Source organism: Ornithorhynchus anatinus, chromosome X1, assembly GCF_004115215.2.
Source record: "Ornithorhynchus anatinus isolate Pmale09 chromosome X1, mOrnAna1.pri.v4, whole genome shotgun sequence".
Classification (NCBI taxonomy): domain Eukaryota; kingdom Metazoa; phylum Chordata; class Mammalia; order Monotremata; family Ornithorhynchidae; genus Ornithorhynchus; species Ornithorhynchus anatinus.
In genome coordinates, this window is record NC_041749.1 from 109,769,334 (window position 1) to 109,783,880 (window position 14,547).

The following is a 14,547-nucleotide window of genomic DNA, read 5'->3' on the forward strand; positions in this document are numbered from 1 at the left end:
CCTTCGCAAGATCATGGTAGCAAAAGGCTGACCCTAAAACATCTCCAGCTGCTGCAAATCACACATATGGCAGGACAGCCAAGGACGATCTCTAAGCGTGTCCAGTGGGTGAGGACTGACCGCCACCCACGGAGATTTCCAGCTACCAACCCCACTGCACCTGATGTTCACCGAGAGCGTCATATTTGAAGATGAAAGGCAGTTAAATGGGAAATGATGTGGAAGCCAGGCAGGCTGTCATCCTAACTGTATTGCCGATGCTCACGTTACAAATCTTTAGGACTTTCTTTAATGCTAGCATTCTTCATTTCGATAGTAAGCTTTAGAAAAAAAAAGGAGAAAAAATGCAAGGTAGAGTTTTCCAATCATACGCTTTCCTCTTCTGTTGTCCAGCGGGGTCGTCGAGAACTAGGTGGGATGTCCCCAACCTGAGGAAGAAAGCGAGCTCTCCAAAGTTTTCCCAGACTGTCAGCAGGAGAAAGTTGACCTCCCACCTCACCCTGCAGGGACAGGTTGTTAAAGGAGATAGGAGCCCCATCCATCCCGATGCCCGCCTGTTATTGCATTAAGCTTTGTCCAAGGAAACTCCAGGGCAATCTCCCTAGAAAGCAGAGAAGAAGATATCTAGAATTAGAAAACAATATTCCCGGAGGCATTTTGCTGGATGAATCCATTTCAGACACTCGCTATTGGCCCACTGTCAGCCAGATTTAAAGGCCAGTGAGTCAAAACCACATTCTGCTTGGCTTCGCCACCACAAACCCCAAGAGGGCCCCGTAGAAAAGTAGATAGCCCGGCCAAGACAAGACAAAAAAGAGATCTTCCTGTTTAGCTAGAACAGGGCTGTTAGTGTCATTTCCTAGGTCATCAAAGGTAGCTGCTTAGTCCAGAGTCTGATCCTCAATTCCTGCTTCCTAGATCACACATCTCAGCTGTCCTGTGGCCATCTATTCCGTTATGGCAAAACCTCTGCCTGGCTTGGAACTTGTAAGGATCCTCTAACTTTAGTTCATATGCAGTCAGATCTGTTTTACCATTTGGGTGAAAAGGGGCGGCTCCAGAGGTCCAGGTCCCCTGGGGTTTGGGGAGTAGAGGGTTGGGGGAGATGTCATGGGGTCCACTGCGACTGTTAGAAGACCCCGGCATGGCCCTTGCGAAGGTATTCTCCCCCTCCCCTCACCACCTTCCATCTGCTGGAGCCACCGTTTCAGGTGGTGGGAGGTGGAGCCGGGAGAGAGGGAGAGGATCAACTTTGGCCTGAGCAATCCTCTTACCGTTTTGGAGCTGGAAGTGATAGTTGACAGCATAACTCCAGAAGTGTGGGTTTTGGTGCTGCGTTTTGAGATCCCCGTAATACATCTCCTGTACTCGTCTCTCACCTGGGGATTTAGAAACATAGTCAGTGGCCCATGCCCCTAACAGTGGCAGGAAAGTCAGCCCCTGCTGAATAGGGAGCAGCTTTTACCTGGCGATTGAGGACGCAGTGAATGAAGAATATGAACACTCCCTGCAGGCTGTTGATGATGGTGAATAAATATGCCATGACTTTGGCTGCGGGGCCCAACTGGAAAATCCCTAAAATCCAGGTGCAGCCCAGAATGAAGAGCTGAGCGGAGGCTTTCAATGTCAGTACCCTGAGTCGAGGAGATTTGAAAAGAAGAGATCAATTTCTGAAACTTAGCCTGCAGGAGACAGGATCATTTCCCAGAGGAGACCGTGGATGGGGGTTGGGGAAGGGGCTGCATGGCAGGATGGTGGTGCCAAAGTGATGGAGGAAGAAGAGGGAGGAGGAGGTATGTTCTCTCCCCCACTCTTTTTTATGGTATTTGTTAAGCGCTTACTATGTGTCAAACACTGTTCTAAATGCTGGGGTAATAATACCTGTGGTATTTGTTAAGCGCATACTGTGTGCCAGGAACTCTATGGATACAAGCTAATTGGGTTGGGCACAGTTCCTGTCCCACGTGGGGTTCACAGTCTCAATCCTCATTTTACAGATGAGGTAACTGAGGCACAGAGAGGTGAAGGTACTTGCCCAAGGTCCCCCAGCAGATGAGTGGTGGACCCTGGATTAGAACCCTTGACCTTCTGACTCCCAGGCCTATGCTCTATCCACTACTCCATGCTGCTTCTATTCAAGTTAATTAGGTCAAACACAGTCCCCGTCCCACCTAGGGCTCAGTGTCTAAGTAGGAGGGAGAACAGCTCTGCCATTTTAAAATCCCCCATTTTACAGTTGAGGAGACTGAGGCACAGAGAAGTTAGTGTGGCTCAGTGGAAAGAGCATGGGCTTTGGAGTCAGAGGTCATGGGTTCGAATCCCGGCTCAGCCACTTGTCAGCTGTGTGACTTTGGGCAAGTCACTTCACTTCTCGGTGCCTCAGTTACCTCATCTGTAAAATGGGGATTAAGACTGTGAGCCCCATGTGGGACAACCTGATTCCCCTGTGTCTACCCCAGCGCTTAGAACAGTGCTCGGCACATAGTAAGCACTTAACAAATACCAACATTATCATTATTATTATTATTATTAAGGGATATGTCCAAGGTCACACAGCAAGCAATTGGCAGAGCTGGGATTAGAACCCAGGTCCTCTGACTCCCGGGCCCGTGCTCTTTCTACTAGATCAAGCTGCTTCTCTCCTTTCCCCACTCTGCCTCCATCCCTCTTTGGCCTGGCTCCTAGAAACACCACCCTCATCCTGCCCTAGACCAGGGCAAACCTGGTCACCTTAGCTGAAATTTGGTTAAGTCACCAGCCACCTTTTATCTTTCCCAACCAGCTATTTTTCAACTTTAGGTGGCCATTTGCCCGGCTTAATTTATTTGTTGACAGGAAAGGAGGAGCTCAAGCAGCGGAAACTCTTATACTTCCAGGATGCAGCCTTATAAATCTTCCTGGGAGACAGAGCGGCCCTGGCCAGAGGCAATGTTCTAGCAGAGTCAGACGGAGGGTGAGGTGCCTAAATTATGCTCACAGCATAATTTAGGAGGAACGGTGGACTGCTGGGTCGAGGTGCCAGGGATCTGCCCACGGGTCCCAGGGCTGAGCTCCAGTAAGCTCTGGCACAATTTTAGCTGCGACTATTCGGGGGACAACTTCCCTCTTCTTCCTTCTCCCACTCACCCCATCATATACACAAACCCAAAATAACCCTTTTTCCTTCTGCCTTTAATCAGTACTACCTGGTGTTCCTGAGAGTAGACACATTCGCGTTGACAGTCGCAAGCTTCTCTCTCAGGATCCATAAAGTCAATGTAAAAAGGATCAAATTGATCTAACAACAAAAGCCAAAGAAACTTATCAGAATTGGAACTTGCAATTTTCCACCCAGTGTCCTTGGGGTGAAGAGTACGGCATCGCATTGCATTTCATTTGGGCCCGGATTCGATTTTCTAAAGCATTTGGCCCGAATGCCTTTTGGAAGTATGTCTACTCAATATCATATCCGTTTGGTCTCCTTTAAGATGGCAGCCCTCTCTGGGTAGTGCTTAGCACTGTCTTCACAGGCTCAAACGGGCTTCACCAGGAGATCCGGCATTTCGATCTACTGCAGGCATCTGATGAGGTGACAGGGAAGTTGCCCCAGATCCAGTCACACCTTCCCACATCAACCCCACGTGACTTTCGTTCACACCTCGCCCCCGCCCCCCTGCCCCACCGCCCCAACCCTCCCATTAATCCTCAGCTCTCGCATAGGTGTCTATAAAAGTGACAGGACCTTCCTCTAACTTTTAGGGCAGTTCTCCCCCTCAGAAAAAAAAAAATAATGGAGGGAGGATGTAGGCCAACTTGCAAAAGTTACGGCCCTCCCAAATCCTGTAGGCCAACTATTATAGATACCCACTTCTTGCACAACTACTTGCTGCCTCTAAACCTCCCATAACTCCTCTAGCCTTCCCTGAAAGACTGAGAATGGTCCTTGACCGGAGATTGACATACCACAATAATGCAACAAACAGGCCCCAGGAAACTCCAGATGAACCCTGACTCTGTGTTCAGCCAGCAGCTGTAGAAAGAGGATGGGAAGACTCAGTGTTAATGTCACCCCGTGTCACTGAATCATCCTCGGCTTGCGAATCCCCACAGGTCAGGGTCACTGCCATTTGGGCTGGAAGACAGGGCCACTGCCTGGACTGCCACAGTGGCTGGAAACGGAAATGGACTAATGAGGCTGGACAAAGCAATGAAGGGAGCAATGTGGCCAAATGAACTGGTGGGTTGCTTGTCCATTTCTGTTTTCTTTGCCTTATTGTTCCTCGAGGCAGTCTAGAGTACGCCTGAAGGGACCAGGGCTGTGAGACAGAAGTAAGAGAGTCAGAGAGGAATTGAGAAAAGAGAAGGACGAAGAGATGGAGAGAAGAATAGGAAAAGAGGTGGAGGAGAGATGAAGATAATGCCAGAGAGAGGAGGACAGAACTGCTTTTGACCCTGGTGGCACCTCCCCTCCCCTCTCTCTGTCTGTTTTCCTCTTCACCCCTTCTACGCAGACAGGGAGATGTGGGCTGACATAGGCGTGAGTTTCCCTCTCAATGTCGCCTCTCTCATCAGCTGAGACGCCAGACCTCTCTGTCGGCCATTTGGTGTAAAGGACTGGTGTTCTGCTAAGCTTTGATGTTTTGGGACTTAAATGTAGCCCACGACACCTAAAGAAGGTGGTGGGACAGTCTCCAAAACGGGTCCCATTTAGCCAAATCAGGATGTCTGATGACCATACTCATGCCCTCCAATTCAATTCCAAGTCCAAAAAGGCCTCAATCTGCTGCTGAAATAGAAAACAACCCTAGTGTGTCTCTCTCCCCACACCTCCCCAGCACTTCAAGCTGTGGAGATGCTCGAGGAAATGCTCACCAGGTGCCACTAAGCAAATCACTGCATTAAAAAAAAATGCTATTTGCTAAGTGCTTACTATATGGCAGGAACTGTACTAAGCCCTGTGGTAAATACAAGCTAATCAGGGTGGACACAGTCTTTGTCCCACTTGGGGCTAACAGTATTAATCCCCATTATACACATGAGGTAACTGAGGCACAGATAAGTTAAGTGATTTGCCCAAGATCACACAGTAGAAAAGTGGTGTAGCTGGGATTAGAGCACAGGTCTTTCTGACTCCCGGGCCCGAGCTCTAGCCACTAGGCCATGCTGCTTCTCTGATTTCCCAACCCCATCTGATCATCAGTCCCCAAAGACCAGAAAGACTTTCAAAGGATCCCAAAGCAATTTGTAAATCCAGAACAGTGCTCCACTTGACTACAAGTACAGTGCTCTGCACACAGTAAGCCTTCAATAAATACAACTGAATGAATAAATGAGTCTGTCCTTTAAGACAAGCAGCATGGCTTAGTGGGTAGAGCATGGGCCTGGGAGTCAGGAGGTCATGGGTTCTAATCCCTGCTCCGCCACTTGTCTGCTGTGTGACCTTGGACAAGTCACTTCACTTCTCTGTGGCTCAGTAACCTCATCTGTAAAATAGGGATTGAGACAGTGAACCTCAGGTGGGACAGGGTCTGTGTCCAACCTGATTTGCCTGTATCCACCCCTGTGCCTAGTACAGTGCCTGGCACATAGTAAGCGCTTAACAAATGCCATAATTATTAGTATTATTACAAATCAACAGCACCACCCCCAGGATCTGGATGTCGATGAAACATTACCGATTGTGCATCCCGTAATCCCTAGATTGGATTCCTGCAGCCGCGGCCACAATCACTCCTGGGAATCCATAGCCAAAGACACAGAGGTGCTGCACCTTGATGTTGCGGGAGCTGAAGTAGTTCACAACTTTCAAGTTCCGGACCGTGAGAAAAAGCATCACAGCCTCCACCAGCATCCAGGTGAAGCAAGCCAGGAAGAGGTAGTGCAGCAGGCCAGCAATGACAGCACATAAGGTCTGCAGGGGCGGAGGGAGAAGAAGACATGTTCAGCTGATATGGGTCCTCCTTCGAGGGAGCCAGAGCCCCTAAATCCCATGGCAGGTAACCCGGTCACCATCTCGGAGGGCTCACAAGAAGTCCCTAGGGATCTGGCCCAAGCCCAGCTGATCCCTGGAGACTAGGCTGATTCCGAGGAAGTGCTCCTCACTCCCCACCAGACAAGCAGCGTGGCTTAGTGGAAAGAGCACGGGCTTGGGAGTCAGAGGCTGTGGGTTCTAATCCCGGTTCTACCACTTGTCAGCTGTGTGACTTTGGGCAAGTCATTAAACTTCTCTCTGCCTCAGTAACCTCATCTGGAAAACGAGGATTAAGACTGTGAGCCCCACCTGGGACAACCTGATAACTTTGTATCTCCCCCAGTGCTTAGAGCAGTGGTTGGCACATAGTAAGCACTTAACGAATACCATCATCATCAACCCCGAATCCACGAAGTGGCCTGGTTTGGGCCAGATCCCGCCAGGGGGACAACCCCTCCATGTCTTTTCAACTCACCTCCAAGATTTGTGTTAGGAATGGTACCCAGGGGTGGGCCCACTGAGGCAGGGTCGCCTGTCCCCCTCCCCCCCGCCAAGCCCAGAGCAGCTATCTCAGCACCACCCCCTCAGATATAGGCAAGAAGGGGTCCCGAATAGGGGCTTCCCACAGGGTGCAGAGGGGCTCACAATGATCAAAAAGCCTGATCTGGGGTGGAAGGGAAGGAGGCGGGCCCGTTGGCTGAAACCCCTTTACTGGTATCAGATCCAAATGGTGGCCAAGAAATAAGCCCGGCTCATCTGCCTCTGTGTTGCTCTGCTGTGAGGCTCACGCTGGGGTGGGGGGCGTCAGGAGGGAGTTTGGGGCTCTTGACCTTGTTGTCGGTCTTGTCCACTCCAGTGAGAAAGAGGAGCTCAGCCAGGAAGAGACACACACAGAGATGCAGATGGATGGAGGTGTTGGGGTTCTGGATGGAGCGGCACTGTAGAAAAGTGATGATGGCCAAGCAGAGGCACAGCAGAGAGAGGATCAATCCCACGTGGCTGATCACAAATAAGGCCAAGTCCATCTGGAAGGAAAGACGGATACACACCCAGAACTTCACTGGCCAGCACCTTCCAGGTCACGCCACTGAATCCCATGATCCAAAGGCAGAATAGGACCTCAGGAGGTGTTCCAATCCATACCCCCCATCTTCACGCTGAGCCACCCCTAAACCATCCCAGGCCTCTGATAATCTATTCTGTTGGTCCAAACCTGTCACTTTCTCTGGAGTCAAATCAGCTGATCTCTTGTTCAGCAAATGGAAACCTGAACACTAAGGGTGGGTAGAGTCAGAGAGATGTTGAGAGAAATTCAGCTGACTGTGAATCTCCTTTTCTCCAGTTCCTCTTGGCTTATAATAATAATTATGGTATTTAAGTGCTTACTATGTGCCAGGGAATGTACTAAGCGCTGGGTTGGATACAAGCAAATCGGGTTGGACACAGTCCCCGTCCCCTGTGGGGCTCACAGTCTTGAGCCCCATTTTTACAGATGAGGTAACAGGCCCAGAGAAGTGAAGTGACTTGCCCAAGGTCACATAGCAGACGAGTGGCAGAGCCGGGAATAGAACCCACGACCTTCTGGCTCCCAGGCCTGTGCTCCATCCATCAGGAAAGGGATCTACTGAGCAAACATGCATGTACGTATGTGTGTGTGTGTTTGTGTGTGTGGCTGGGTGAACTCTGGCCGGGCTCCCGTGACAGTCTCTTAGCAACTCTGCAATTTACGTTGACCCCTGGAAATCACTTCACACACTGCAGAGCCTAGGGGATGGGCACTGAAAAGTCAACAGCCTTGAACCCCAGCTCTGATGAACTCAGATCTTGGGACGCTGCAGTGGCATTTGCTAAAAAGTGCCCCTGAGCTTGAAAGAAAGAGTACCGCTTAGCCGTGAAGAGTTGGCTAACCCACCCATGAGAGTAGCTCACACTTTAGGGGACCCGGATCATCTGATCAAAACCAATCAATACACCGGCTCTGGGTCACCTCTCCAGACCAGATTTTGCAGTCGGCACAGTGGGTTCAGCTGTTTTCCCTGCTTAGTTCAATCCTGTAACAGTGCCAGGATGCCTGTAAATGGGGCTCAAGAGGAGCAGTCGGATCAGTATTTGCAGCCTTTTGAAGATACTCGGAAGAGTGTGATGCTCTACATTTTCAGTGGGTGCCTGTTTGCCCCAACTATCGAGGACAAGAGATTGTGTTGACCAATTCTACTGTATTGTCTTCTCCCGGGTATTTAGTCCAGTGTTCTGCTCATGGTTAGCGCTCAGTAGAGACTATGGATTACTGACAGATCGACAACTAGACCGAGACCACCTTGTCGCATCCAGGTACTTGTTCCTCAGTTACCCAGCAGTGTCACCTCTAGGTGACAAAAGATTGGCATCACAAGGCCCTGCTCTCCCTGGATTGCTCGGTCCAACATCTGTGTACTTCACCCACTTGTCGCTCCCACAGAAAATCCACTGCCTTCGTTCCCCCTTTCTGACCCTACCGGCAGGGGCTGGAAAAGACCACCACTCATTCGCTCCTCCGGGGACCCAGAACTCTCAGATACCTGATTCAGCTCCTCACGGGCAGAGCTCTTCTTGGCCAGCCTGAGCTAATGGGTCAAAGGGAAGAGTCCCATTTACCGTTATCTCCCCGGAAGCCATGATGATGGCCAGGTTGGCCAAGTGTCTGCAGCTACACACTGAATGTGTCACATTGGAGTTCTCCATCTTACATCCTGCAGATGTCCACCATCCATCATGGCCATCCGAAACCCAGGAGACACAGATTAACTGGTCTGAGTAAATCTTTGGCTGGAGAATGAAAGGGATAGAATAAAAGAGTTTGATTTAGTCTGGGAACAGGTTTTATTTCAGGCAAATTTTTCAGATCTTTCGTGAAGGTAGACAGTGAGGGCTTTCTTTCACAAGTACTCCCAAGTCACTGTGTACCCCAAAGCATGATGATGCAGCTTCACTTCAAGGTCAGAGATACTGTTATTGCCTAGCATTCTTTACCTAGGCTACCAGCTACCAGCTACCAGCTTGAAATGGAGTGATTTGATATCGATGACAAACTTGGGGATTTGAATGTGGAGCTATGCCAGGAGTTTGGTCCATAGGAAGCCGAGATATTGCCACATTCTTAGGAAAATTGAAAGCAGGAGTGCTGAGGCATTCAACCTCAATTCAATCATTCAATGGTACTGAGTCCTTACTCTGTGCAGAGCACTCTTCTAGGCGCTTGGGAGAATACAATACAAGGAGCTGATGGTCTACTAAAAAACACCCAAATTATGGTATTTGTTAAGTGCTTATTACATGCAAGGCACTGTACTAAACGCCGGGGTGGATACGAGCAAATCAGGTTGGACGCAGTCGCTGTTCTACATGGGGCTCCCAGTCTCAATCCCCATTTTACAGATGAGGTAACTGAGGCACAGCGAAGTGAAGTGACTTGACTAAGGTCACACAGCAGACAAGTGGTGAAGCCAGGATTAGAACCCAGGTCCTTCCGACTTCCAGGCCTGTGCTCTATCCACTGGACCACGCTGCTTGTGGCTATTAATCAGCCGATCAATCAGTCGGTCATATTCACTTAGTGCTTACTCTGTGTAGGGGCACCGGACTAAGGGGAGAGTACCGTAGAGTAGGTAGACATGATCCCTGCCCTCAAGGGGTTCGTAATCTAGCAGGGGAGACAGACGCTAAAAGAAACTAAAGGGAGAAGGAAGCAAAAGAGTGTAAAGAAATATATGTAAGTGCAACTGTTGGGTGTGAATATCCACGTGGCTGGGTAATGTGGAAGTGTCAAAGTGGCCGTTGTGGGGGATTGAGGATGGGGAGATGAGAGATTAATCAGGGAAGGCCTCCTGAAGGAGATGTGAATTCAGAAGGGCTCTGAACATTGGGAGGGCAGTAGTTTGACAGACTTGGAGGAGGAGGGAGTTCCTGGAAGGAGGAAGTGTGTGAGGAAGAGGTCAAAGGTGAGAGAGACAAGAATGAAGCACAGTGGGTAGGTTGGTCATCTCGTTCCAGAGATTCTAGTGCTCAGAGATGCCTGGTGCCTAACAGGGTTGCACAGGACCGACACCGTCCTTACCACGATATTCTCCAAAATGTAGATGACAGGTTTGGAGAAGTTGATGCTTTTCTGGATGGTGATGGTGGCCCCCACTACTCGAGAATTCATCTTTACCTGCCTCTTGGTGCCGGCAGAGCTGCTGTCATGTAGCTCGTGGAAGAAGTTCTCATCCAGAATGGACTCCAGGCCCACGAAGGAGACAAAAGTCACTCCACTGGGGCCTGGCAATCATTCCCAAAGCAGGCAGGACAGGTCATTTCCTTCAACCGCCTAGTTTAAGACTCATCCCCCTTCTCCTCTACTTCCTCATCCACTCACTGTCCAGATTTGGCTTCCTGGAGCCTTTTGGCATAGGCCAAAACATGGCATAGTGGCCAGGAACTGGCCCGGGGCTCAGCCAGTTCAGCCACGGCAGTGGCAGCAGGGGTAGCCCCAGTGGGGGCTGCAGAAGAGGAAGATCGGGTGGCCTCTTCTCCACTCTTTCACCTTCCTTTGGTGCGTGCTCTGCCGGCCAGTTCGCCTTCCACCAGCCCAACCGAGAGTGGGAATGTAACGGGTCCCATCAGCGGCCTGTCAAGTGGAGGGTCCAACTGCCGAATTCCCGACTGGGCCCACCTCGCTCATGCATCTAGATGCATTAAACTGCTTTGGAGGTTTCCCAGTTCTGCACCTCAATATTATTGATAATAATAACTGTGGTATTTGTTAAGCGCTTCCCTTGTGCCAGGCACTGTACTAAGCGCTGGGGTAGATGTGACATAATTGGATGGGACATGGTCCCTGTCCCACATAGGGCTCAAAGTCTTCATCTCCATTTTACAGATGAGGGAACTGAGGCACAGAGAAGTGAAGTGACTTGCCCATGGTCACACAGCAGACAAGTGGCAGAGCCGGAATTAGAACCCAGGTCCTGCTGACTCCCAGGCCCGTGCTCTATCCACTAGACCACGGTGCTTCTCAGTCCAGGTATCTATTCTTTCTGAACCATTTCCCCAGATGCTCTCCTGGAATTATTGGAGGCAATGATTTACCTTGGGACGTTTCCCCAGAGACTGCATCACAGTCGATCTGCAGCATATCACCTTTGGCTTTCAGTCTGAACACTTCTTTTTCCATGCTGCAGCCTTTTTCGATGACTTTGCTTTCAATGTCTGAAAAGAGGAGAATGGAATAGCCGGTTGAATGTTTCGATGCCAATCCGCTCTCAGGATTAAAGTTCAACCCACCGGTAGCCAGAGAAAAAAGGGAGGAGACCCTGAGCTTTTTGGTCCACCTGAGAGAGAGAGAGAGAGAGAGAGTGAATGAAGCAGAGCAAGGTGAGAAGAGGCTCGAGGCTGAACTTGGAGAGGAGTCTCTTGGGCCAAACATATGGGGCAGGTAGTGACGGAGCTAGGGACAGGCAGGCTGTGAGTTGGAATGGGTTGCCCAGGCTGGAAAGGGAGGAGGACCCGGAAGGAAGAAACTGCCATGGGCAAAGCTATATTTGGGTACAGTCAAGCCCTGAGATCAATCAATCAATGATGATGATGATGATGATGATGATGGTATTTGTTAAGCACTTATAATGTGCCAAGCACTGTTCTAAGAGCTGGGGTAGATACAAACTAATCAGGTTGGACACAGTCCCTGTCCTACATGGGGCTCGCAATCTTAATCCCCATTTTACAGATGAGGTAACTAAAGCACAGGGAAGTAAAGTGACTGGCCCAAGGTCACACAGCAGACAAGTGGAGGAGTCAGAATTAGAACCCAGGTCTCTCTGACTCCCAGGCCCATGCCCTGTCCTATAGGCCATGCTGCTGCTCAATCAGTGGTCTTTATTGGGTGCTTACTCTGTGCACAGCACTATAATAAGCGCTTGGGAGAGTACAGTACAATAGAGTTGGTAGACATGTTCCCTGCCCACAAGGAGCTCACAGTCTAGAGGGGAAACAGACACTGATATAAACAAAGAAATTATGAATACGTGCGTGAGTGCTGTGGGGCTGAAGGTGGTGTGAATAAAGGGTACGGATTCAAGTGCACAGGGGATGCAGAAGGGAGAGGGACTAGGGGAAATGAGGATGTAGTCAGGGAAGGCCTCTTGGAGGAGATGGGATTTTAGCAAGGCTTTGGTGGTGGGGAGAGTGGTGGTCTGTCAGATAGGAAAGTCAAGCAGGGAGCATTCGGAATAACGCAAGCAGCTGTGGTACCCGGCTTGGTGAGAACATTGGAGTCTCCTGTGGAGAACGATGGGCAAGCCTGGGGCCTGAGACTGCAGAGGAATTGCTGATACGATTATAGCGCCAGAGTGGCTTGCTCAGTGCCACCCACACTCTCTCAGCCTAGCCAGTCACGCTCCCGCTTCTGGCACCGAGCGAACAGACGGGCAGGGGTGTGGTGCTGGGCAAAGAGCGAGTGCAGGTTTTTTGGAAGCAGGACCGACCCACCTAGGTATTCGCTTCTCACAATCTGGCTGGTGTTTACTGAGGGGGTGTTAAAAGCGGCCATTGTGGCACTCTCTACACTCTTCAGAAAGGCAGTGGCTGTGGCGGAGGCTTCTTCCTTACTCAGGTTGGACCAAATAGCAGTCTTTTCAAGGATGGAGCCAAAATTCCTTGCTGTTTTCTGCCGGGTGAGGGACAAAGATGATTTTTCTTCACATTTTTAGTTTGCGAGCTCCATGAGGAACAGGTACCATGTTTAATTCCCACCTGTGTATTCTCTTCCACCATTTAGTACAGTGCTCTGCCCACAGTAAGAGCTTAAGAATCAGTCAGTCTTATTTATTGAGCGCTTTCTGTGTGCAGACCACTGAGCTAAGCACTTGGGAGAGTACAGTATAACAATATAACAGACATATTCCCTGCTCACAACTAACTTACAGTCTAGAGGAGGAGGCAGACATTAATATAAATAAATAAATTACAGATACGCACCTAAATGCTACTATTTCTATTACTACTTCTATAACAAAGAGCCACCTTTCACCTTGCCTTCCCATTCTTGACCCAATCTCGTCGTATGAGGCAATTAAGGAGAAATATGCTGAGACAGGAAGCCAGTGTCCCCACCAGGAGAAACTCAAAATCTCTTGGGTCGAACCACCCACGTCTGAAACAAAGGTGCAAACCAATCGTGGCCCTAGATTCCTCCGACTTTCACTCAAGAGTTTCCACTTCACCAAAATATGGATGATCACAAACCCAGAAGTGGTTACCTCCAATGAGACGGTGGAGTTCACTTTCTTTCCACAGGTGTCTTCAAGAGCACTGGATGTGGCATTCATCAAGGCACAGAAAGAAGCCTGCCATGCCACGAAGGAATCAGTAAAGAGATTTCATTTGGAATTAAGCACGTAAGCATTGAACCCTGAATTCAAACCCAATAACGTGTTCTTGTTTTTTAGTGGAATTTGTTAAATGCTTATTAAGTGCAGGGCAGCGTACTAAACTAAGTTAATCAGGTTGGATACAGGACATGTCCCATGTGGGGCTCACGGTCTTAATCCCCATTTTACAGATGAGGTAACTGAGGCATAGGGAAGTTAGGTGACTTGCCCAAAGTCACCCACCCAAGTCCTCTGACTCCCAGGCCTATGATCTTTCTATTTGAGGAATGAGTAGCTGTTGGAGTATCATAAAGCACCTGACACATGGGAGTGCTTATAAAATAATGTTTCTACCACGAGCATGATTAGATATATGAAAGGCTATCTTTGTGCTAGGGAAAAACAGTCACCATTTGGTGCAAATTTGAAAATTAGTAGTATTTTCTGCCATGAAAAAAATAACTAAAGTGTTCTGAGGGACCCAAATGTGGGGGAAGTTCGTGAAATCTGAAAACTTAAAATGGCAGACTCTCCAAAGTGTGGATTCTAACCAAATTTAATGGCAGGGACCATCAGTTCTACCCTCAGGGCCGTCATGACTTCCCCCTCGCTGGAGATCTCTGAGAAAAGGGAAGGGTTGACCGCTAACATCCTGGGGCAGCATAGGGGCTATTTCAATTTGGGACTGGGCCACAGTCCCGCCTTGTGATTCTATTGGCAATCAGGACCCCTGCGAGGCCAGAACCCAAGAAATGATTACCTACATATTCAGATAAGTTCCCGTGTTTCTCTCCTAATGACAGGTTTTGGCACTGTTGCTCCAGGGCATATTTCTGCACAAAGTCGATCTGGCACTTGAAAGGAGCCCCTACGAGATACCAAATAGTCACGGTGTAAATACCTTAGAAGTAACGGTAGTTATAACATGTTTTGCACTCCATTTGGTGCCTTGCACTGAACCCGGTGCTTGGGAAATATAGAGTGATGAAGTGATTTCTCTCCAGCCCACAATGAGCCCCATGTGGAGTAGGGACTGTGTCCAACCTGATTTGCTTGTACTCCCACCCAGAGCTCAGTACAGTACCTGGCACATAGTAGGTGCTTAACAAATTATTATTATTACACTCTAACAGGAGAGGCAAACATAAGATTATCTGCAACTAGGAAGGTCACAATAATTATTTTGTTAAACAATTTTATGTTATTTTAAGC

The 14,547-nt window shown here is 49.2% G+C and overlaps 1 protein-coding gene across 12 annotated transcripts in view; it reads right to left on the minus strand.

The window, feature by feature from the left end:
- Nucleotides 1–232: 232 nt before the first annotated feature.
- Nucleotides 233–14,547, minus strand: part of ADGRE1 (adhesion G protein-coupled receptor E1) — a 42,696-nt gene continuing 28,381 nt past the window's right edge. For 11 of the 12 annotated variants that reach the window (XM_039910309.1, XM_039910311.1, XM_039910305.1 and 8 more), the window contains 13 exons: nucleotides 14,100–14,203; nucleotides 13,225–13,311; nucleotides 12,455–12,632; nucleotides 11,057–11,176; nucleotides 10,044–10,246; nucleotides 8,585–8,755; nucleotides 6,781–6,975; nucleotides 5,655–5,890; nucleotides 3,943–4,009; nucleotides 3,186–3,277; nucleotides 1,466–1,634; nucleotides 1,275–1,379; nucleotides 233–601 (listed from right to left, as the gene is read on the minus strand). In XM_039910309.1, coding sequence (XP_039766243.1) covers nucleotides 566–601; nucleotides 1,275–1,379; nucleotides 1,466–1,634; nucleotides 3,186–3,277; nucleotides 3,943–4,009; nucleotides 5,655–5,890; nucleotides 6,781–6,975; nucleotides 8,585–8,755; nucleotides 10,044–10,246; nucleotides 11,057–11,176; nucleotides 12,455–12,632; nucleotides 13,225–13,311; nucleotides 14,100–14,203 — 1,763 coding nt within the window. In that variant the 3' untranslated portion in view covers nucleotides 233–565. The remainder of the gene's footprint in view (nucleotides 602–1,274; nucleotides 1,380–1,465; nucleotides 1,635–3,185; nucleotides 3,278–3,942; nucleotides 4,010–5,654; nucleotides 5,891–6,780; nucleotides 6,976–8,584; nucleotides 8,756–10,043; nucleotides 10,247–11,056; nucleotides 11,177–12,454; nucleotides 12,633–13,224; nucleotides 13,312–14,099; nucleotides 14,204–14,547) is intronic. The other variant, XM_039910307.1, reaches the window with a different exon arrangement.